The sequence below is a fragment of the Columba livia genome, chromosome 20 (assembly GCF_036013475.1).
Source record: "Columba livia isolate bColLiv1 breed racing homer chromosome 20, bColLiv1.pat.W.v2, whole genome shotgun sequence".
Lineage (NCBI taxonomy): Eukaryota > Metazoa > Chordata > Aves > Columbiformes > Columbidae > Columba > Columba livia.
In genome coordinates, this window is record NC_088621.1 from 2,556,520 (window position 1) to 2,582,295 (window position 25,776).

At 40.7% G+C, this 25,776-nt stretch overlaps 1 protein-coding gene across 1 annotated transcript in view; it reads right to left on the reverse strand.

Moving 5' to 3' along the window:
* MED13 (mediator complex subunit 13) overlaps positions 1–25,776 on the reverse strand; it is a 51,253-nt gene that overhangs the window by 22,784 nt on the left and 2,693 nt on the right. The window contains exons 3-9 of the mRNA XM_005511932.4: positions 18,024–18,192; positions 5,539–5,684; positions 4,246–4,443; positions 3,177–3,371; positions 2,468–2,630; positions 2,061–2,171; positions 447–1,130 (exon numbers count right to left, since the gene is read on the reverse strand). Of these exons, the coding sequence (XP_005511989.2) occupies positions 447–1,130; positions 2,061–2,171; positions 2,468–2,630; positions 3,177–3,371; positions 4,246–4,443; positions 5,539–5,684; positions 18,024–18,192 (1,666 nt within the window). The remainder of the gene's footprint in view (positions 1–446; positions 1,131–2,060; positions 2,172–2,467; positions 2,631–3,176; positions 3,372–4,245; positions 4,444–5,538; positions 5,685–18,023; positions 18,193–25,776) is intronic.

Sequence of the window (25,776 nt, forward strand, 5' to 3'; positions counted from 1 at the left end):
TTTAATAGGATAGGATAAGTCTGCAGCCCAGACCACTGCTACTTTCTAAAAATAATGAAGAAAGCAAATATTAAGATTAGAAAGTAATTTCCCTTTTTTCCTTTTTGGTGGACTTGATGTCCTAAATAGACATAATTTGGCTACAAATTAATTTTACAGTAGAAAATAAACTTCATTGCCATCTGCTACATCAGAGTTCCAATGAGAAGAAGCTGGCAAGTGTTACTACACACCTGAGTGTGCTTTGTACTCACATTTCCCCAGCATCACCTTCTCGTGTGCCCACAGCACAGCCAGTCGGGCTCACACTCAGTATTATTGCTCGAGCTGATGAGACCAACATTACACTTTAGTGACAAACTCACTTATAACAAGAAACTACCACCTTTGGCCTCTCAGATTCCTCACCTTCTCACATTATTGCTGTACTATCAGGCACTACTTACTCTGTAACTGATGTTACGTTTTCCTGTCCAGCAGGTATTACTGGATCATCTCTCAACTTATCATTTGGAAGCTGAGGTGGTAAGAATTCCACATCCTTTTTCTTTGGAACTTTATAATACTTCCAAGTGGTATCAGCTTCATCTTCCTCCAGGTTCACTGCAGTACCAACATACATTGTAGGCTCTATAACTTCAGGAAACGGAGCTGGAAAAGGCTGAGACAAGCCATCGAGTCTGTCTTCCATTGTTTTCGTGGGAACCAAGGGATCTGGTGTTGGCATCTGGTAGAAATGTTGACTCTGAGGAGTCGAAGGGGCTTTAGCGACCCCTTCATCGACAACGTCACACGGGTGAGGACTGAGTGGCGGCGGCTGAGGTGAATTTGCCATTTCAGCATTATGCATCTGAGGAGTCTTTGCTACATCATTAGTTCGGATATTTGAAAATCTAACTTGACTGTCTGGTGCAGTCATCACGAGCCTCTGACTCGCTGAATCTGCCTCCATGGCAACATCATCGCTGATAGATACACGATGATGAAAAGGAGTCAAAGGGCGTTTCTGTGGCTTATCCCCTTTGTCTTGCTTCTCATTCGTCTTGTGCTTCGGAGCCGCTTGCTGTTGTTGGCCCACAGGTGGTGCCTGCCCCTGTTGACCCGAATTTCTTGGTTTGAGATTTTTGTGCCTGCAGAATTAATATAGGGGAAAATACTCCACATTAATCTTTCAAATAAGTCTATCATGTTCTTTTTTGCTAGATAAGAACCAGCTTCTAAGCCATTAAACAGCCAATTATAGAAGTCTGAAACTGATATCATTCTGAAGTGAAGCTGCCTCTTTCTGACCATAACTTAATTTGAATGACTTGAGCAGCACTGCAAGATTTTAGAATACCATTAAATAAAAAATGGACAAGCTGTTCTACGAGCCAAACATGCACCTAATCCTCAGAACTGAAGACAGTATTTTGTAACTGCTTTTAACAGAAATAGATAGTCACATGAACACGTTGTCACTTTTAACTTCTGCCAACACTGATGAATCAGTAGAACAACATACGAATTAGTGAATGACTTCTTGAATTCAAGCATTGATACTAACCAATAGTGCTGTCCAAGTCTCTATGAGCTAAGGAGCAGAAAGTTAACACCAAAAAATCTAGAAGCCAAACTCCATCCTACATATGAAAAAACCCCTATGTCATCTTGCTGTTCCTTAACAACTCTCTCCCTTCGAGGCCAGTGCCACAGCCTTCTAGAAAATGTTCTTAATTCCCAAATAAATAGGCATTCCCTTTCAGTTGCAGCCCGAGAAAGTTGCCCATGAGATAGTTTCCAACTATATACAGGTCCAAGGAATTCCAGCCCAAGGAATTTTTACTGAACTGCCTGTAGGTTCACTCAGATGATTCACTCGAATAAAGACTCTGCATTGTCTTCCTGGGCAGAGTTTCAAGACCTACAATGACATTAAGGACACGGGATACAAATTTTGGTACAGCTTTCCTACAAGCAGCTATTGCTTAATTACTCCTAAAGGAGTCATTGCAAGGCCTCTCCTGAGCACTTCAACCTCAACGTACATTGTTGGACGGCAGGTTTGCCAAGTCCCGTACCTTGAACAATTGCAATTTGTCCTCTGCGTGGCTTCAACAAAATCCCAGGATGCTACTTTGTCAGCTGTCTCTTCATCACACAGGCCATTCGATGTAGCAGAATACTTCCTCCTATGATTCAATATCGGGAGAGTTATTAGGGATCAACATATGTTCTTTCCTTATCTTCTATCAAACCTCAAGAGCAGCTTTGTGACACAGGATTCAGTAAAGAAATTATAAATAGCCTTTTACTAAGATGTTAGACTGATACCTAAACACACTACTAGTCAGGAACAAATTAACTTATTGAAAACATTTTATGACTACAAGTAAAGCACCTTCTACCAGCAGCCACAGCATCTTTAACAACAAACACACAAGATACCAACCATGGGGTTTCTTAATGTCACAAAATGAGTACGTACTTGTTCTGTGCTCTGTTCATATTGCATTCTTGCCAAACTCTGTCCACCACTTGGTTGGCGAGCTTTCTAGGGATTTTGCCACCATGATGGCTAGTACTGTCAGAGATTAACCCATCAGAAACTGAAGAAAACTTCACCCATTTCTGGGCAGATTGAGCATCAACTGAAAAGCAGCACCAGAGGAAACAGTTTTAGGTGATGAGGTGATAACACTCACAACCACAATGGCTCCAATTCAACCCCCACAGGAGCATCTTAGGAAGAAAAGCATCTTCTTAACCCAATGTTATGAAATAAAAACAAATAGAAAATTTGTTTTTAGGTACAGTAGTTGATTATTATAACATGGCTCCCTCTCATAGGGAAAAAAGCATGCACCACATATGTCTATGTTACAACTGGGCTGGCTATTCTTTATCTTCCAAGAAACTATAGATCTGAAAAAGAAAATAACATTGCTCATACATCGGGAACACTTGAGCAAAGCTGTTGGCAAATCTAACACTATTATTTAAAAAGAAAGTTAATTTTGCCCACAGTTGAAAAATAAAAATTGGTTTTACTACAACAGACTTGTTACCAAAAGTCACATTTCTTTAGTCCTAAGTCAACTGTACAGAGAACACCTGAACCGTTTCCAAACACCGCTAGATTTAAAGGAGAAGCCACCGAAACTATTTTCCACACACAGAAGCTGATTTTCTTCTACCTGTTTGAACTTCCTCTGGGGATGTGGGTGGCGTCAGGGTCACTGAGGACATGGCAGGATCTCTGGTGGAAGGAGGCACTTGGTGGACACCCAAGCAAGTAGTTGAACAGTGAGATGCCCCGACAGTACTGGGAGCAGGGATGTCTGTCTGCGGGACCAGAACGAAGCACGCCGGGTACACCATTCGCACACCAGCTGAGAAAGAGAGCAACTCCGTCTTATATTTAACATCATCAACAAATGGAGTGGTTTACCAGTCACTCAGAATTTACCTACTCTTTCTACCCACTAAAGCATTATTCTTGGAAAAAACGTCTTTGTTATCACCCTCATCATTGCTTTATGATTTGCTTTATATAGAAGATTTGGGTGAAGGAATAAAAAGGGCTTTATACGTACAGGCAGAGACAGCCCTGGCATCTACATGCTACTACTTGCTTCTATCATTTTGTTTTATCAAGACGACTGAGAACGTGCTTTTTAGCATCACACAAGACTGACAATACTCCCCTCCCCATCAGCAGGGTCTCCAGCCATCAATGCAACACAAGCTTGAACACTCATTACAGAGAAGTGATTACATTAGCTGGCAAATCAAATGTCAATAGCCCACAGCAGAGGAACAAACTGCTGCGTCCCAGGGGCGGAGATTTTAGGAACAGCAGCAGATAAATGCAGTGCCTGAGTACATCAAGTTCTCCAGGATTGTGGTTTTTGAAGACATCCCTGAAAGGCACGTCTGCTCTGTTTGAAACAGCACGACATGCTTTTGATGCATCTCAGATGTCAACAGTGATAATCTAGGGGGTTTTGATTTTTATTTATTTATTTTTAAAACAATCTTGCTTCTCAGGGCACATAAAGATACCTCCTACTAATAGGTCTGCAAAACCCACTCTAAGCACAGCTCATTTTAGGCAGGCCTGAGCATCAAACAGAAAAACAAAAGACCACGAGCACTTGCAAATAGTTGCAAAAAAAATAAAATGGGGTCACTTTAGCGTTCAGAATTTTTCAGACCTAATCAGCCAGTTTATTTCAGTAAGTAAAAGGCAGTCAGAGCACTCACCAACAAGGACTTCAACAGCAGCTAAAGAATCATCCTCCCAATCCATTTCTTCCTGTTTTTCCTCAGATCCCTCCTTCAAGTTAGATGTGACAGGATAGAATTGTTTCCATTCACCAATAAGCTTTTTTGTCGATGAATCAGAAAGCTTGAATGACTGCCCTGTGAGCGTGCCATTTAATCCAAAGGGACTCAGAATAACTGAAAAGATAAATAAAAATACACTGAGATGATATCTGAAGAAACCCCTCTCTCCTCCACTGAAATAACATTACTGTTATTTCAGCCACTGCAATTAAACAGCTTTCCATCAGTAAGTCAGAACACACCCTGATCACTTTTTACTATACTGCACAAGTTCTTGATAATAGATACATATTGTTAAATGTACGTGTGCTGTAAGATTCAAGGTACCAAAATAACAACTCCAAATTAATCTAATTAAGCAACAAGCAAGTTTCCATCTTGGCTACCAAGGAAACTCTAACACACAGGTGGGATAAAGAAACACTATTTCAAATTCTGATGACATTAAGGTGCTTCCTCCTCCTTTCATTCCACTTGGTCCAGTTACAACCACCATGTACATACAGGGAAGTCATCTGTTTCATGTTTAGTCTTGTCCACATTGGGAAAGCACAGCTGCTGCTAAATCGCAGTCAAAGAAAGCAGGTTTGGACACTGAGCATTAATAAACAAGGGCAGTGTGTGGTCATGCGGGAGAACAGATTGCTCTGTTGAACACAAGCGTGTCTGAGACAGGGAGAGATCAAACAGCCCACTGACCAGACTCAGGCCCCATCGCTCCTTTATCTTGGAGAGCGTAGCACGCATCTGCCGCTGGAACCAAAGGAATGGAACCAAAGGAATGTACAAGCATGGAAGAGCCAAATAAAAAGGAGCAGGAGGAGTGAATAGGTTAAGTATGTTGCATCAGAAATGGATTTCTAAAAGAGGTGCTGATGAAGATATGTGGCTGTTATGAAACACGTTGAAAAAGCAAAATACTTAAGTCACCAATAGGACAGTACTTGGAAATTAAGTTTGTGCCATGAAGACAAATTATTTGGCTACACGCCAAGAGGTGAATATAGAAATAATCCACCTGCAGAAGAGCCGAGACACACCAACTGGCTTCTGTCTGCGACAAGACAGGGGACATTTGGGGAGAACACGTAACCAATGCAAACCAGACAACGCCTCTGCTCCCGCTTCCAATCTGTGCCACAAGTCCTCATTCTGAGCAACTCAAGGATTGATTTATTTCAATATTCACTACTGACCCACAAACCCTACCTTGAAAGGGGCTGTTGGACTGCTGGGCAAGAGTGAGGTGTTCCTCGCTGAGCAGGTACACGGGCTGGTGCTGGCTGATCTCCACGCTGGTGCAGACGTTACTGTCTCCGTGCAAGAAGAAGGTGAATGAGCAGGACAAGTGCTCGCTGCGGAGGAAAACAAATTCCTAAGTACAGAACTTAAAATAAGCTGATGCCTTGCTCACTAGTTTGAGGGCAAAAATGTTAATTAACGAAGTAACCAAATTTCCCTCCTACCTAAAGAGCAAGAAAATGCTAAACTTATATATTATTGAAAACATACAAACATTTCTGAACATATATTAGTTTCAATGAGGTCATATCTAGGTTATCCTGTCACAGTTCCACTACACAGAATTTATATTTTAAGACTTATATTTAATATTAGGCCAACAAGTCAATTATTTAAGAGCAGGAAGAATGGCAATAGCTTTGAGAAGTGTTGGGTTTGCTTCGTTTGTGGTTTTTTTGCTTGTTTGTTTTTAAAACTGAATCATTTCTTCATGTTCCTGAAGCCAAACAAGTAGCTAAATATGAAATCTCCTACCTATGCACAAAAGGGAAGATACAATCAATTAACAAATAAAAACAAAGCTTAAGTCATTCTTAACTAAAGTTATTAAAGCAAGTATCAGTGTTTAATAGCAGACGCTTCACTGATAGCTTCTCTCGGTCCAGAGTCTTAGGAAAAACAAAGTATACCAAAACACCACCCCACACATAGTCCTCTATAGCAAAACACACTCCAACAATAAACACATCTCCTCCTTGTAACTCTGAAGTAAACGCTGTTTTCACAGTGCTGTCCGCAGTTACTAGTTAGCAGCTCCATGAAATCATCTGCCTCCCCAGATCACGCTTCAGAGACTTCCCAATTCTGCAGCTCCGCTCGCTCTTGTTTTGTTACAAAAATAGAGCTGAACCCCTGCAAGTACAACTATCAAAATATTTTACGTTGCATCCAAATCAGTTCAGTCGTTTATGTGAAATATGTTTTACTGATTTTAATTAAAGAGCACGACTAGAGCAGGAAGACAAAATAAGCAGATCCCTGCAGAAGCAGCACATCTCCATACCCAGTTCCATCTCACAAATATTCTTTTATTTTTCTTTTTAAAGAAGTTGTACAGCACAGTAATTTTCATTTACGTGAGCTACAAGTTATCTCAAGCGTCTGCCAGACTAATACACTCCCATAGGAAAAGAACAGATGTTTACAAGCAAGAAGATGCGGTTCACATTGGACACTAAATTAGGTCCACCATCTCAGTAATAGAAGAATGAAAGTCAAGGAGAACCTCAAAAGCACTTCATAATCTACTGAATAGAAGAGAAAACCTTCTCTGTAAGGAGGACAGCGGCAAGCACCTGCTCCATCTCAGAAAATAAACAAACACGTCAAGGGAAATAGACTAAATTAAGTCAGTCAAAAGAGCAGATACTAGCGCATTATTTGGAAGGTCAAATGGAAAAGACGCTCCATGAACTACTGTACCCTAAAGACACCGCATGTGAGAGCAACACCTTGTCTCCAAAAAATCAAATCCGAGCCCATGAGCTGAGGCCCAGGGTGGTGTATGTGCTCCCTGACCTGGTGAAATGAGGGTGTGAGAACTCACTGTGAGTTCTGCAGGCCTGAAAAAAGATCCAAGCAGAGCCCCAGAGCACCAAGAACTGAACTCCAGAGCACCAAGAACTGAACTCCAGAGCACCAAGAACTGAACTCCAGAGCACCAAGAACTGAACTCCAGAGCACCAAGAACTGAACTCCAGAGCACCAAGAACTGAACTCCAGAGCACCAAGAACTGAACTCCAGAGCACCAAGAACTGAACTCCAGAGCACCAAGAACTGAACTCCAGAGCACCAAGAACTGAACTCCAGGCACCCGAGCAGCCCTTTCAAAACGCCACCTGCACAGGCACAGTTAACGGGGACATCTTTAGTGTCATTTCTTTCCTCCACCCCCAGGTAGATGGTGGGACAGCCAACTGTAGGGGGAAAAAAAGGAGTTTCGGGAATTGGCACGATCCGTTCAATGTGTGAAAATGGATCTGAATGGGTTCAGTGACTCAAGCAGCAGCCAGCGGGCAGTCACCGCAGTGAGAAGGAAGGCTGGGCTTACACATGCGGCTTTGCCTACCAGCAGGTTTCAAATTAGGGCCCTGAAACACTTCAGGGATGAGAGAACCCACAAACGGTTGACGGAGGAACAGGAAGCGCAGCACACGGTTTGTTACAGGAACTTCAACACAAGTGAAGTGGAGGCGGAACCGCTCCAGCCGGCCCTGACCAAGCAGAGCAGCTGGCAAAGCTGAGCTGCTGCTCAACTTGGTGTGTTTGGGGGACAGAAAGAGGCAGGATCCAGACTGACGTGCGAATCACTGTTCGTTCACAGCTACTTCGCACAAGTGTTTCAATAATCCAGCTCTGGCCAGAACGCTCCTGCAGATGAAATAACAGAACCCCAGCAAAGTTGTTCTCCCCAGCGCAGATGATGGAGCTCAGCATCTTGTTGATGATTTCAAGTCCACGTGAAGTCACATGTTTAGCAAACACCACTAAATTCCTATATGGAAATCTGATTAAACTTTAATCCTTATGCAAATAGCTGAAGAGTGATCTTCAAATTGAATTTTATTTTAAGATCATATTGGATGGTTTAAGGTGAAAGAGTGGATAGTGTTCTTGGTTCTGAGTGACACATAATTTAGAAGCTTAGGATGCGAGGCAAAGTTTAAAAATAAAAGCACATATTCTTTAAATACACTTTAAATGCAATTAAGCTCTGTCTCTTGTAAACACCACATTATTACACAGATGAAGGGCAGACAATTGTGGCATAATCTGACGGAATTCAGATAAACTAAGACAAAGAGAAGCATCAGCATGATAACAGCAGCATTTCAACTCATTACTGCAAAAGTAGCCCTAAGTAGCAAGGAAAACTCAAGGTCATCGTGCAAAAGCCAAATTAAAAACACAAACCAACCAACCAACCAAGAAAAAACCCACCAAAACCAAACCAAACCCAACCCAACCCATACAAAAAAAACCCTCCACAAATTAAAACCATTTTCTCCCCCTGGGATCGGTTACAGTACAATCCATTCTACAAAATCCAATCAGCATAATATTTTCACTAATTCTGGATAAAATGTGTTAAACAGCAGAATGATGTGCAACACCCCAGGTTTTTGCTTCAGTACTTTCAGAGGTGAAGCAAAGTCATTTTATGCACAATAGGAAACAGTTTCATAGTAGAAATACAGGCATTCTAATTAACCTAATTTCATTAAAGTCCTAATCTCGGCATTTAAATATCAATAATCCAGTTTCCAGCTGAAGTCTGAATTCAGCTGTTAGGAAGCGTCAGCAGAATGAGCATTCTTTAGGAATTTTCATGTAAACATGACAAATCCAGCCAGAATGAACATCAATACTGAGAGCAACCTAAGAAAAAGACTCTTTGGAAGTGAAGCTATTTTAAGCGACCTTCGGTTCCCACCTATGCCCCATTAACATGCATTTCCATAAACAACAATTTGTATTCCCCCATGCTCCCTCTTCACTCAAGTCATATAAGGCAAAGCTGTTTTCATTTCCGAGACAAAGGATTGTGATTCTATGTGAAAAGAAACAGAAACTGATGTGAAAAAACTCAATACATTTTCTCCTTCCACCTTTGTAAGAGAAACTGAAGGGAAGGAGGGGAAAGCACAGGAAAATTTACATATACATGAGGTTTCTACATCTCCATTAACAAATCTGAAAATACCTCCTCGATAAAAAGGTAATTAGGTCTGGTTTTTCCCCCCACATTAGTACTTCCATAGAGCTTTCTATCTCAAAGAGCCTCACAACCATGAGCTGCATTAGTACAGTAAAATCAAAAATGCATCCCCATGTTTCAACTGAAAGAGAAAATGGTTTGGGCTTTTTTTTTTCAAGTTACCATCTCATATTTTCCTGGATTGTGTTTGTAAATTACTTCTGAGTTGAACCAGGAGCAGCCAAAGCTCTGCTAACCCTGTCCAAATATTTACCATAGCCTTAGAAACTATATACTTGCTACTGCTGTTTCCTAGATGAGAAAAATGGACATTACAAAGTAAAATTACTGTCCAGAACTAATGGCTGCCACAATTAGGACTGTCCCCTTTCCCTTCCAGTGGGACAGAACACACCGTGTTCAGGAGCACAAACACATCAGCTACCATTTGATATCTCTAACAAGCATCATTATTTCAGACTGTTGTAAAATGTTTGCCAAAAATGGGTTCATCTCAGCCAGCACCCTGAGTCCTTTGGGGCATTTTGACCAAGGATCAATACACCCTGACTGGCTGACAACAACCAGCAGCAGCACAGCTGAGAGGTTCCAATTGATGCATCATTGCTGCCCAAATAGAAGCATCTCCAAATAGTTATTCCTCATTACAGACTATTTTGGTACGACACTTAAATAAACTCAAATCAAAGAAGTTCCTTTTTAAAAAGTGATGGTGGACTTCTGTAGTTAATTCTTGTGCTGGAGAACACAGTCTTAGAATTAAATAGGAAATTTAAAAAGAAAAAAGTTTGAAGGTGACACACACACCACAAAGCCCCAAGAACCTTCACATTCAGTTATTTGCTTGTTGCTTTTCTTGTTTCTTTAACCAGGCTGAGGGACAATACTAAAGCAACAAGATAGAAACCAAAACTTCACCGCCAAAGAATAAATCTGGAAGAGTCACAGCCCTGACCACACACTCAACACGCTCCATCGGCCTCTACCCCATGACACGTCCCACCGCACACGCTTGTTCTTTCTTAGGGAACCCTCTGGGGCTTCACATCACAGGGAGGAATGAGCCAAGGCGCTCAAGGCTTTTGGAGCTCACAGAAGAAAAGCAGCAGCAACCCCCCTAAGATAATCCATCTACCACCTTGTCTTTGTAAGCGCTTGTTCAGAGGAGTTCCTGGTGACTGTATCCAGCTGCAGGTACAGCCCCAACGCTGCGATGCGCTCATGCAGAAGTGCAGCCACCTTCACACCTGCACCGCTTCAACAGCCGGGCTTGGGTGTACACACAGCACCTTCCCTTTCCACTCACCACCCATAATCCCGAATTACAAAAATCCACAGTCTTAACTTGGACTAGAAAGGAGCAGGAAATTTTTGCTTTAAAAAGCAAAATGAGTAAAATACTAAAATCAGATACTTGTATTTCCACAGCACCAAAAATGGTTGCAAACTAACAAAAAAAACCCCAACAACAACAACCTCACAAGGCACGCACACAAATTGTTCCCATTATCAAATACTTCAGGAGCTTTCTTTGGCTTTGTTTGAGTTATTTTCGGGGGAGTTGTTTTGGTTTTTTAAAGTGCTGGAGGCTGAGGAAAATAGAAGATAAGGGAAATGAGTTCCTAGTTCTCTAGGAAGAACATGCTATCATAAATACTCATTACGTTGTAGCACTACTTTCTATGATAAGAATTTGAATCATCACTAATCAATTCACCAACATGCCTTTTTTGCCCTGGGCTACAAGTTCCCCTATAACAGCAGAGTTTGTATCAGCCCCATCGCGAGAGCTGCACTTCAAGCTGACGGAGTGGCATTAATATCCTTAATGTGAAAGCACAAAGAAATCTAAACAAACGCACATCTACGTTTTCTAGCAAGTAACATCATCTTTATCTTAACACGAAGTAATAAGATCTCAAAATACAGATGCTTCTCCAACTACTAACAAAGAGATGGAACAGCCGACGTTCTTCTAAGCAGCTCTGAGTAACTCCCTATGGTCACGAAGGTAAATATAGCAGAACGCTGATTTTGATGATAACACAAAGCAAAAAACATAGCTAATAGCAAAGCAGAAAAAACCCCTTCCAGTTCAAAGCACATCATTAATGGCTACTGTCAAAAGGCTCTCCAAAATATCTTTCACATAGCTAAGGATGCTTTGATTATAGCTAGACCTGCGAGTTAAAAATATTTATTTATTCCATAGTGAAGTTATGTGCACTAAAACAAATAGAAATGTGGCAAGTGACCTATATTCCAGAATAAGTCATATGCACCTTAAAGACCTCCACATTTTAAAATTAACTCCATTATTAATGAGCTTAGCTTCATCCCAATAAACACAAGGTGGAAACAAAAAACTGTTTTATTTCTGTAAAACTATAGCATGACATCTTACAAAGAAGCAAAACTAATTTATTCAGAATGCAACTAGGAGTTTATATATACACACATTAAAAAGTATGTATCTCTCCAGATACAATGATTATAAGCAATATTACAAAAGAAGTTCACTCACGTTCCTATATTTCAGAACTTAAATGAGACTAACAAACATGATCTTCCACTTCAGCATCCTTTAACAATTGAGGATGCAAATCTCAGTTTTCTGAATTTGAGCTTTGACAATGAAATGCATGTGTGCTATAAAGAATAAGAATCCAGAACATATTTGGAAAACAGATAACAGCTAGACATGACTCTGTTTCAAAGGCAGTGTAACAGCTTTCAATGTATTGCTCTTTCCCATTCTGAAACATTTACAAACATCTTGTTACGCCAGATTTTTTTGAAGTTCAAAATTGAAATACATTGTAAAATTTTCATTTAACAAAATCGGAAGTATCTGTGTGGGTTTGGTATCATCTTACTGTTCAGTGAACAAAAAGAGCACGGATTTTTGTGTTCAAAATCCAAAAACCAAGAGCCACATCATTTTTCCTGATGAACCAACCACCACTGTCACTTAAGCTAAATAAGAGAAAACTGCTTTGTGATGCAAAGTGCTAAATTTGTCTGCTTGTAGTCTCTGTAGCAACCCAATATTCCAAAGAGACAATCATGTGATCAATGCTCTCAGCTCCTGCTGTTTATCCTGCACTGTCCTACTTACAGCAGCTCTCAATTCCAGCTGTCTACAGGCAAAGGAAAAACATCACCTGCTCGCCTGCCGGTCCGTGATGCCAGGACAGCCTCATTAGAGCCGTTGTAAAAAAATGTTGACATTGTTTGACTTAAAGATTAACACAGGGAGGGAGTTTACACTGAAAAAAAGGGAGTTGAATAGGCTTAATAGAAAATATTTCAACAATATCAAGGAAGAGCCGTGTAGTTTCAGCTATTAAGGTTTCAAATCAAATAATAGAAATAAAACCAAAACCTGTGGCTACATGTTGTCCTGATATATTTAACTCTCTCGAGCGTGAAGAGGCTTTTGAGCTCTAGCACCCGGCAATTTCCTCATGCTGTTCCTGAATAATTCCCAGCACCGTTCTAGAGGGAGCAAGAAGCAAATCGGAGCATTCCTACGGGAAGGGGACCCATGGGAAACGGGCAAAGGGAGACAAACGGGGATAAGGCAGGAATGTGGGCTCAGGACGGAAAGCACGGCACTCCCTTTGTCTTAAGGACAGCGAAGACCAGAAGACAACAGCTGATCTCTTGCAGCAGAACTGGGGCCCAAGATAGTTGGTTAGTGTTCAGGGACTGTTTCTATTATTCAATATATTCATCAATGATTTGGACAAGGGAATAGAGTGTACTATCAGCAAGTTTGCTGATGACACCAAGCTGGGAGGAGTGGCTGACACTGGAAGCTGTGCTGCCATCCAGAGACCTGGACAGGCTGGAGAGCTGGGCAGGGAAAAATTTAATGAAATAGAACAAGGGCAAGTGTAGAGTCTTGAATCTGGGCAGGAACAACCCCAGGTTCCAGTATCAGTTGGGGAATGACCTATTAGAGAGCATTGTAAGGGAAAGGCGTCCTGGTGGACAGCAGGATGACCATGAGCCAGCACTGGGCCCTTGTGGCCAGGAAGCCAATGGTACCTGGGGTGGGTTAGAAGGGGGTGGTCAGTAGGTCAGAGAGGTTCTCCTGCCCCTCTGCTCTGCCCTGGGGAGACCACACCTGGAATATTGTGTCCAGTTGTGGCCCCTCAGTTCCAGCAGGACAGGGAACTGCTGGAGAGGGTCCAGCGCAGGGCAACAAAGATGCTGAAGGGAGTGGAGCATCTCCCGTGTGAGGAAAGGCTGAGGGAGCTGGGGCTCTGGAGCTGGACAAGAGGAGACTGAGGGGTGACCTCAGTAATGTTTACAGATATATAAAGAGTGAGTGTCAGGAGGATGGAGCCAGGCTCTTCTCGGTGACAACCAATGATAGGACAAGGGGTAATGGGTACAAACTGGAACACAAGAGGTTCCACTCGAATTTGAGAAGAAACTTCTTCTCAGTGAGGGTGGCAGAGCCTGGCCCAGGCTGCCCAGGGGGGTTGTGGAGTCTCCTTCTCTGCAGACATTCCAACCCGCCTGGACACCTTCCTGTGTAACCTCATCTGGGTGTTCCTGCTCCATGGGGGGATTGCACTGGATGAGCTTTGGAGGTCCCTTTCAATCCCTGACATTCTGGGATTCTGTGACTGCTATTACATTATCAATATTAACGTCCCTGATGCAGACAGCAAGAGCATTTCCATGGCCCCACTGGAAAAAACAACCTCCCCCAAGCAGCCACAACCATCGGAGACTGCGGATCTGCACCAAACTTGGGAATTGCAGCCACTCCTCCTCCCAGCAAGATGAGGTAGAGAAAAAAAACCACATACATTCAGATCTGTGAGAAGAAAACCTCCAAATCAAGATAGCTACGTGTACAAAGGCTTATAACAGAACCAAATTTGTATCTAGAATACTTTTCAGCAGTCATTTCCCATGAAGTCATATACTTATTATAGATAAAATAGTATTTTCATGTAAAAATGGTGGACTGGCATTATAAAATCCCATACCCAGACTAACATCAAACAGCATTACCTGTGAAACCTGTGCAGCAAGTTTCATTTTGTAAGCTATGATAAGCTTATCAGTTATGCTTTTCCAAGTGAGTTTTTGTTTTTGGGGCGGCTTTTGTGTTTGTTTTGGGTGTGTGGTGGGTTTTTTGTGCGTGTGGTTTTTCAGCATTTTGTTATTTAAGTGAATTTGTCAGATACAAGTTCTGGTTTGCCACCCACTACAATTGATTATACTATTTCCTATTTACAAGCAGAAAAACAAAAGGAAACGCACACACACACAGCGCAACCTCACAAGTAACACAGTAGCTTTTAGTATTCTGGATTTCAGTTGTCTATCAGATCCTCCCACAAAATCAGGATTACTCAATTATTTGCTTACTGGTATTTCAACTGTGTTAAAGTTTAGCAAGTTGTACTCATTACTAAAACTCCAAGAGATATCCTCCACGTATACATCTCATACTTTTGCCTCATTAGGAGTCTCAGATTTAGTCTTCATTAAGGAATTGTATCTAAAATAGTGTTTGATCTGACAACTTTCCTAATCACATTTATTCCAGGTATACGCGACTATTTTAGCATCCAGTTGGCAAGAGGAAAAGTCTCTCGCAAAGGCTGTTATTTGAGCAGTCTAACCAGAAAAGGTAGACAGACAACTGGATGCAGCAGATCACAATCTCCGTCTCGAACATTTACAGGGTGATTTTTGAAGAAAGCATACACAACCCTATTTCTGAACATGGCAATAACACCACGATAGGTTGGAAAGGAGAAAAGAGAAAGACATTGCTATTTGTCAAACTTTGTAATTTAATATGCAGTCATCTAAACCACACTACTGAGCTTCTGTAATCTACCTTGCTTTAAGTGACTGAAAAACGTTATGAGAAACACTGAGGCAATGATTTTTTCCCGTTTGGTTACAACTGAGACCACTAGCAAAACATTCCCTTTAGTCTTTAATTCTACTGTTGTTCTCCTGCTGACCCCCATTGCCCATTTCCAAACCTGAAAATTGATGACTTACAAACGAGCAGCAACAAAAAACCCCACCGCACACACTTTAGGGAGTCAACTACGCCATTCCTGCCCTATCTATAAACAGAAATGGAACCAGCATACTTGAAAACCTCAGACAGTTTCCTCGGGCATGGTAATGACTTGTTCTAACAGATCAAATTTCACCAAATACACGACTGTCTCACTTTTCTCAATGCTGGTTTTAGGCTGGGGAGCAGCAGGGGGAGGGAAGACAGAGCAGACCGTGTTTGTTACCTTTAATTATAATTACGTGATTACTAAAACAGTGAACACTTAAAACCATCTATTTCTTATTTTCATGGCCATTTTTTCACATGCCACAGTGGCATCAGTTTATTAACATTAAGGACTGCCCCCTTAAAATGTATGTGCAATAATGAAATACTTGGTTTTTTTTTTAATATAACCTTATACAAGGAGGAAAATAACAGAGCAACAGGCAGGGAGCCTGAGGATCTGTCATCACAGCCAAACGCCTATTGGCAATCACAACCTTCTGTCTGTTGCACTACCACATAGAAACAAAAAGTGCAACACAACTGACTTCTATTGTTGGGAGAGCAGATAATAGAAAAGCTCACTTCTTCTGGAACCACACGCTTTCAAACACAACTCGGAAAAAAACAGATGGGATCAGCTTCAAATGAAAGAAATAGCTCTATCCATGCATCCTTCAAAGAGAAAGAAAGTGAAAAAGTGGGACTAAAGTCCCACACGTTGCTCAGATCTCCAAAAGCACATGATAAGAAGTTACCTCCACCGTCAAGAGCACTGACTACTCAGTCTCTAATCATGGTCTTTGAAACTAAAGATCGTCAGCAAGAACAACCCACCTTATCAAATCTGCAGTTAAAACACACAGAGAACAAGTCTACACAGCGGCCGGCCAAGCCCCAGAGTGCCGGGCACTATGAGCCGCGATCTGAAGCAGATTGGGAGCAGACTTCACATCCTCAGGACACTACGTGCCTTGAGATTACACAGGCACGTGAATCTGATCTCAGGGTTTCTGCATATTAATGCAAAGAACAGCCCCAAAGAAAGGAAAGCGTACAGAACAATATGCTGAGCATTTCCCTCACTTCATTTCATAAAAGCCAGTACTCGGAATATCACATGGTACTGAGCGATCTGGTATGAAACATTAAGATTTCTCTACAAATTGTTTCACACAGATCTGTGTAAATCTTTCTACATATTTTTCTGGTAGTCCTGGACTACTAGCGATGAAGTTGTTTTGTGGGTAAGCACACAATTCCTTTGGTTATTTTCATCAAGCATGCCGACCTTCTGACCTTCTTAAAAAAAGAATCAGAGTTTCCAAATTAAACAAACGCTGCTATTTTATTTTAAAAGCTTTCATCAGCTTTTCCAGCTGCTGTAGAGAGCTTTATAGAATTACTGTAAGAGATGCCATGACATAACTAATGCTGGTTTCAAATGGCAATTTGGAAAACCAGTTCCTCAAACGAGGAAAGCCCAGATTGTGCCAAGACAATATTGGCCTAAATAGTTAAAAGTAAACTCTTTACTATTGATTTGTATCAACAACACACAGAAGAAACGGATGGACAAGGCCACCCCAGAGAGAAAACAGTTGCCCTGACCAGGGTGGAGAAAGAGATGCCTAGAACTAAAGCACAAGTTTATACATAAATTAAAAGCAGCAGCTCACAACTAGTAATAGAAACACACACAAACATGTGCTTCTGCTTCTTTTGCTCCAGATCAGCTCTTACTTTCTTTCAAGTTTAAATTTATTGCAGAAGATGCCAACAATGGCCAACTCCACAACCAAAAACCAAAGCCACCGGTCTCAAAATTTCCTGCGTGCAAGATTTAACACATACATATACACACACAACTCCCCCCCCGCAAAAAAAAACACATTGTCTAAGCCTTAAATTACTTTGGATTTTAAAAGCTGATTTGGGAACAGCGATTAAAGTTGTTCCAGCTAACCTAGTTTTTATTCATTTCATTATTTATTGCTAGGCAACATAGACCGTGTCAAACCACGTTGGAACCATGAGAAGTCCTTCCAATTTAGACTAAAAAAATTCCCTTTTCACACTCCTCCTCAATGTGGAGGCCACATGTATTCTTTTAACACCAGTGTTCCCAGACAACCTTCTTTCTGACCACAAGCTGACATTTCAAACCCTCTTCTCAGCATCCCCCGTAAGATGCAATTTACCCAAACCTCATGTGGTGGCTGTAAATAGCTCTCTAGATCCCGCTTCCTCAGAGAATGAGTCTTTCATAGTATTTACAAGCAGAATTAGTCCCGGTCACTACACTGGCAAGTCCAGAGAAGGTGCCTCTACACACAATTGTCCTTTTCTTCCTTTCCAGAAGACTCTACCTTCTTTTCCAATATCCTTATTATCCATGGTCTGTATATGAAGACCAATAAGGGAAACACTGCCTATTACCTTTAGCGTTACTTCCTTTCATCATAAGGAAGTTCTGAAGAATTTCAAAAAGAAAAAGAAAATCAGAGATGCAGGTTCCAAAATAAATCATAAACAGAGTGCTCTTAGTTAAGTGTTTCTTCTAGCACAAAGCTTAAATAAACCCTACGACATCTTTAATAAAGCAAAATAAGCCATCCTACCTTTTGTTTATAGGTTTTTCGTCTTTCTCATAAGGCTTCACAAACCATTTCCCAATGCGTACAAAGTTCCGATTCATTAGACACCTCTCCAGCAGGTTGTGAACGGCTTTGAAAAGTAGAGTGCGACATTCGTAAGAAAGTCCATTCTCCCAAACACCATCTTCCTCTTCTATAAGGCAAGGGGAAAAAATAAATTAGCATTGAATTCCATCCTATTACTTCATGCACATATCACAATATCCTTTTCTCTCCCACAAGCTTTTAAGACACTCTCAGTATAACATGCAACCAAACAAAGCCTGTAACATTCAGATAATAACTTTACTCACATTATAATAGTATAACTGCTAAAAGTAATCAGCTATAAAAATATCTCATCTCCCACAAGAGAAAGAGATTCAACTGTTATTTGTACACAAAAAGGAAACCACCAGCCCCAGTGCATTATATCTGTCAGCCTGCAAGATCTATCTGCAAGGTGGTTCATGTTCGGGGCAGCCTGAATTACTGATCCTGAAGAGTCAGCTGACAATTATGCTTAAAAATAAATTGCCCAAAGCCAAACTTTTAATATATCTTGGCATCTTTAGCTGCCATTGACTGAGGAAAGCTGGGCACAAGTATCATTAATAAACTGACCCTCAGTGTTCGACGATTTGCTAGAGAAGGGAAGGGAGAGAAAAACAGCTACATACAGAAAACTAGTAAGAGCAACCTGATTCTCCCCAGAGGATTCTCACAACTGCATTTTTTGCTTTTAATTCAAAATAAAAAAGAAAGATATTTAAGCAAGCTAGTCCTGCTTTCTGATCTATACGTAGAACAGAAGAAAAAAAAACAGCAAGCGGAAAAACAAAGCCCAGCTCATACTGATAGGATTCTGAAGGGAAACAGTGAGAAATCACACGCAGTAGTGGAATCCAACTTATACAAGCCAGGTTGATTTGCCAAATCAGAACGCCAGATTCATTAAAAGAAGCTGTAGTATCTTCAGCCACTGGCTCATTATCAGTGTTTGAACATAGTTTACAGGCCCTAGAAAGATATGTACCGGTCCAAAGAATTATAATGGCATTACAGATGTAAAATGAGAGACACTTGAAAGTTCCTGTAGCATCTCTCAGTATTTATGCAATACCACTCATTCCTGGCAACACACTAATATGGAGGATAACATAGGAAAGCTTGAGATCTTGTCCTTAAAACACTGGCAATCAGGCAATCTTTATGCCTACAATTCCTTATATATCATGTTTTACATTTATCCCTAAGGATCTGCTACTGGTCACCTTGGACTAACCTAGCATAGTTTTTTCTTGTAATGCTATTGCTTTTATATTCCAGGTAGCAGCAGAGACTAGAAGATTGTCTGACACAGATAAGGAGACATATTTTTACTTTAGTCTCTGGGTAGTCATGGAATAATTTAGGTTGACAGGGACCTGTGGAGGTCTTTGGCTCCAGCCCCTACTCAGAGCTCAAAGCCAGAGCGGGTGCTCCTATCTCGCATCCGTTGCCCCGCACACCTCCGAGCAGCAAGGCTTGGGTTCAGGTTTAGTTCTTACAGTAGCGGCCTGTCCGTTCAGCTCTCCTTCACAGCAGATCGGGGTTCAAACAGCTTTCCACTGCTCTGCTCAATGGCCAGAAAACAGCAGTAATAAAGCCAAGTCCTTACATTATAAATCCCCCTTCACCTTTATCTAGAAGCCACTTACAAGCTTAAAAGGTTGCAATAGTATTAACTAAAGTCTCAATATCCTTAAATTAGAGAGCATGTAGAAAACCAGACACCTAGGAGTTTTATTTAGGGGAAAAAAAAAAAAAGAAAGCACTTACAGATTATTACAATAAACAATCTTTAATACAAAGATGATAGAGAAAGGTATTTCAAGACACCACTACAATGAGCAGGTGGTGGACATCACAGAATCATTAAATTTTTCCCCACCCAACTCTCCAGCGTGTCCAGGTCTCACTGGATGGCAGCACAATTACTCCCAGCATCCTTCTTCTGAGGGACAGAAGAGTAAAGAGACCTGCCTCCTAATTTATAAATGAAGAAGCGCACACCATTAAAGATTAATTACTTCATGAAATAATTTTCTGGAAAAGGATCCACATTTCCTAAACAAGGGACCTCACCCTGAGTTTCTCACTCTACCATCCTACTCCAGTTTCGAAGTTCAGCAAAAGCTTGTTTGTGGAAACCATAAAGCTACAAGATAATACAGTAACTCCCCAAAGAAACATCGTACAAGAAGCTCGTAACAAAATGCAACAAAGGTCCAAAGTCAAAGGGTATAAAATGTTTGTGCCAAGAGGAGACACTTTTCCCCAGCTGAGAGGTTGTCACCCTGTCCCACAAACCGCTCCACCAGCAGCAAACGAGCAGCTCAACAGAGCAAACATTAACTACTAAGCTTAATGATATTGGACTTTAACTGCACAATAAACTCCACACCATTTCAAAGGTTAAATACCTGGGTTTCTGTACGGCTCTCGTAATTTTAAAACATCATTCTAAGAACATCCTCTGCATCAATTACCGAGTATAAGAGGAAATAGAACTATTTCCAGCCTTTATGTCTAATTTTGGTTTGATATGTTAGCGCATCAACGAGAAGTAAGATGCTGACATCGCAAAGACACAAATGTAATTCAAAACTTGTCTTTGGGTGGTCATACTATGGACACAAAGGAGAGGTCTCAGTTTTCTGAAGACACTACAAAGTGCCACGTTTTTCATTTAACATTAATAGTTGTGCTGACAATCAAGTTATGAACAAAAGTTTACATGCAAGAACTTGCCACAAGATTGTAATTATTACAAGCTCTCCTAGTTTATTGCTGAAATAGAGAGCTCTTAGATAAGCACATTATTAAGGTTTTAGGTGGAAATGACAATTAAAGCCGATATTTAAAAAGACAGCGTGCTGTAAGCAGGCCGACTGATCAGGAAAAACGTCTGGTACCTAAAATAAGACCACCTGTTCAAACCAAAGTGCATCTTGCTATAGAAAGGGAAGGTTAAAGAAGACGACAGTTAAAGATATCCTCATTTCAGAACATTATTCAAATTCATGCAAAAAAAATAACAGTAAGTGTTCTGGGTCTTTTTGAAGTCTATTTAGTCATTCCCCCCCCTCCTCCTTTTTTAGAGTGGTGGATGGAAGGAGAGAAATATGACATCTGTTCACATCTCCCAAAGATTTTTCTTCTTCATTCAAATTATTGTTCCTCAGCATGAGAAAAATCGTCCTATTGAACAGAAATTGTACCAAGTAAACCATTTTTAAAAAGAGAGGGAGAAGAGGCACTTGCGTCTTCTTATCTTTCTTCAACACAATAGCTTCAAATGTTCACTCTGATAGTGACAATAAACCAAAATAAGTTGCTGACTCATTTTAAGAAGGTGTTAAGCCACAATTTCACTTCAGACAAGCATTATCCACAGAAGTGCTCTGGCAATCTGAAGGTTACAAATATTTGATTTCTCATTAGTTCTCTTAGCTGTCCAAACCACTCAGCTCCTCCGTGACATACTTCATGTCAAAGCCTTAAACAAGCTGTACACGTACCATTCCACTACACTGAATTTATTTCCCACTCTCTTTACACCACATATTAGGCAGAGACTTTTCCTTAAATAAAGCTAAAAACTATCAGGAAATGAAGAATTAATGGAAACAATGGCCAGGAAAGAGCAACTTTCATCCTACAAATAAATAAACTTTCTCAGCCAAGCCCTCCTTGACGTACCACCATCCAGTTTTAACTGAACACCTGCTTTCAGTCCTTTTATGTTCTACTTTACATTCAGTTCACCTGAATCAGTAAAATGTGTAGCTATGCCTGTTTACAAGGATAACAAGGTAACAACTTTCCTTCACTATTTGTTGGGTGTAAGTTTGGCTGGTCTGGTCTGTATGGCCACAAGAAAAGCGAAATTGAAAAACTTCCTAGCTACATGTTCCAACATCCCCCTTCGCACTGTCTTTAAGTCACTCCATATGCAGTTATATTTTACTTCCACTGCTAAATCTTACCCTTAGTGCCCATGGAGTCTTTGCTTTCATTTATACAGGTATATTATGCACATGTCATTGTACGTACAACCAACATAATATGATGCAAAATCCTTGTTTACTGTGACCAAATATTTTTCACCTTACTCCACAGTCAGGAAAAGGAAAAAGTTAAACACCACCTTAGAGCTGGTGCACACACCAAGTCACAGAAGTTTTACAAAGGCTGCTTCAGCAATTTTTGATTAATGTTAGAAGTAAGGAGACACTAAATGCTGATGTCAGCACAAACCAACCAACTCCCAGATTTGTTTGGAGACGAGGATTTGACCTATAGGGCACATATATTGAGAACTACACAATACACAGAACTCTTTGCTGCCGCAACGGTTGCTGTTTCCACCGTACAGCTCAGACTGGCATCATTTTTACACATCTATCCCTCACAGAAGCATGAGGAAGACTGTTCAGCGAATAACGACTGATTGACTTGATACAGGACAGGTACAAGGAAAAATCTTTAATTTTTAAAGCAAATTAACAAAATGTAATAGACACCAGATCAAAAAAGACGCATCTTATAGCTCACCATTGAAAAGATGCAATTTGAAGGTCAAAGGCATATAGAAGCATTTCCCTATCCAAGCAGTAATCAAATTGTAACCATTTCCTTGGGTCTATGTATTGTACATAATTCATACCCAACTGTTCAGAGGTTTGAATTCATCTACTGCCAATTTAAAAGAAAAAAAAAAAAAAAACACTTTAAACTAAGAAAGAACCTATTTGATAAAATAACTGCTGACCAGAGCAGTGAGAGACCGTGGCTTTCTGAAATGTGAAGAGATGTCCTACTTCAAGGTTTGAATTGCAGGAATTACTATAATCAAGCCTCACTGTCACAACAAAAACATTACCTTTGAGGTTGTTAGAAGATAAAACAACATTTCACTAACTTCTGTCTGCCTCTAGCTACATTGGGGTAGAAATACACTTACGCGGGTTTTGGGGTTTTTTTTGTATTATATACAGTAAGCAGCTTCCTATGGAAGGGGAAAAAAAAAATGATGGAGTGAAGTCAATATTACTGATCAATCAGCATCTCTGAACAAGTCTCCTTTTGACATGCCCCCAGGCAACAACAAACCCTGACCATCAACAAGACAGTTATCCAAGGCTTGATCCGAGAGTTCAGATATAGCCAGTAGCAGACATTCAAGCACACCTCCGGGGCAAAGAATGAACTTCTAGAATGTACAGGCTAAAGAGAGAGAGAGGTATTTTTTTAAATCTGATTTGCATAGATGCACACCCACAAAACAGTGCGTTCCCTCTTGAAGTGATTTTTGGGAACGTGGGATTTGGGAAAAGGATTCTTGGAGGCTCCCGCATTTCAAATCCCTGAGGGTTGATCACCAAGATGTGTTCTAGACACTGACTGTCCATTGTTCATGGAAACTACAAGTCACCAAAAACCAGTCAAAATACCAACCTCTCCTTAACAGGCATCGTTTCATACCAAAGGAAGCCAGAATCAAAAGTTATTAACGTTGCTCTGGCATATTTTTAAGTACAGCTCTTTCAAGGTGCACTTCCCAAGAGCGGTTTGTCCATCAGCAATAAGGGACACGTCGCAACCTGCACTGGCCCCTCTCTCCCTCCCTTGCCCTGTTCTGCACAACAGTTCTTCACCCACCACGCAGAAAAGTTCTACAGGAGGCAGCACCTCAACCGTCAGCAGCAAACCATTTCCAATGAATTTTGCAGGTAACGAGCCTCTGCCAGGAAGTAATTTATCCTTCCCATTGAAAATGTAACAAGCAATCATCGGGAGAACAGGGCAGTGCGCATTACAGGGAGAAATTGTCCACCAATGAAAAAAATCCATTAGGTCTATGACAAAGGTCAGATAACGTTGTTTGGGTTCGGCCATAATTCTTTCTTATATGAGGTTCACATTAAGATTTTGCGTAATGGAAAGAGAAAAAGTGCAGGTGCAGGCTCAGCCATCTCTTCCACAATCTAACTGATTAATATCTTTATCAACTTCTGGTTGGAAGAGCCAAGCAGACTAACACACTCCAAGAAATCATAATGTCTCCTTTTAATTAAAAAGGAGACATAAATATGCCTGCAAAAACCAAGATGTCGGATACATCCACACATAGCATAGGTCACGGTCTCATGATAAGCATTTATGTAGAAAAATATCTAATGGCGAGACGTGTAGGATAGCCTCGCTGCCAGAGCACAGACACCCACAGGCGACCCGAACAAGGAAAACACCCAAAACAACTCCAAAAGCATGGCTGGGAGACTCTAACACCAGCTCTCCCTTATACCCTGCAAGAGATTAAGAGTTGGTAAGCACCTAGGATGATAAGTGCTTATCTACCTGCGTAAAAGTGTAATTCCATAAAAGCACAACTACACGCTGATCTAAAAGTTCAGCTACAAAACACGACCATTTTCAAAAGGTTCCTCCACCCTGTATCACTAGTAGATAGATTCAAAAGAGAACACAAAGTTGCTCAAACAAATAATTTTGATGGCCATGTCACGCACAAATACACTCTCCAAGTGGTTTAATTTTTATTTGATCTCCCACTCAAAAAAAACCCAAACCCAAGTATATTTGTCTCAACTGAATCTCACCAGCCGGCAGTATACAAAATTTACATAGATACTTCCATACAAGTGTTGGTCTTTGCTGAGGGCAGGCCCAGGCCAAAAATAGCATTTAGTCTAAGTTACATCTCAGACATACAAAGGATGTTCCCTGCAGGTCAAGACTGAGGTTATTCACGGGGCAAAATAAAGAAGCCTTAAATGCACTAAAATATCAAGTAATCTACAACGTAAGTGGCATTTAAGATGTAAAGTTTCTAGTTCCAGGACAGATGGGAATACGAGCAACATCCCAATCTTTGAAGTAAATAATTCAAAGAAATAAACATCATTTTAATGTGTTAATTATTTTTTAGATCCTATTATTTTTGTATGAAAATGCCACACATTATTAAATTGTTTCAAGTCAGCTTCCTCAGCGGCACTTCAAACTCTTATTTGTTCTTCAGCTTATCCACAGACAGCACTAACAACTTCTGGTTACCAGGTCACCAAACCCTGGTCTCATTTTACACTTCAGTAATCTGAATACTGTACATTATTTGAAAGGAAATTGGAGAGATGTGGCCTTTTTTATGTCTAGAATTAGTACAGTCTCTCCACTAGACTTACACAGTTTAAAAACCTAACTTGGTCACCTTACTGATAAGCAACTGCAAAGCCAACTACTCTGGGAACCGAAATCAACAAGTAAACATTTTCCAAACAAGGTGTCAAATTTGAAGTACATTATTGAGAAATATAAATATTGTCAGTCTTTCAAAAGTCCAAGTCTGAAAGCAGGTACAGGTTCAGAGCACTGGGAAAAGAGGGAGAGAGAAACCATAAAAACACAAGGTTTAGAGATTCTTGCACAAAACCAGCCAGGCAGTTTGGGACACCTTCTTCCGAGGGATTCTCACCAACGATTTGCCTTCCAATCAAAACAACTCCATACGGTGCAAGAGTTGCCGAGATCTCTACAATTCTTATTACACAAAAAAAACGGGGTTTACTATTTGAATTTGGACATTCTACTTGCCCAGCAAAAGGGATCTTAGCGAAACATGTTTAAGACACTTCTGAATTCCAGGCACAGCTTTCTCGTGAAGAAGCTGCCA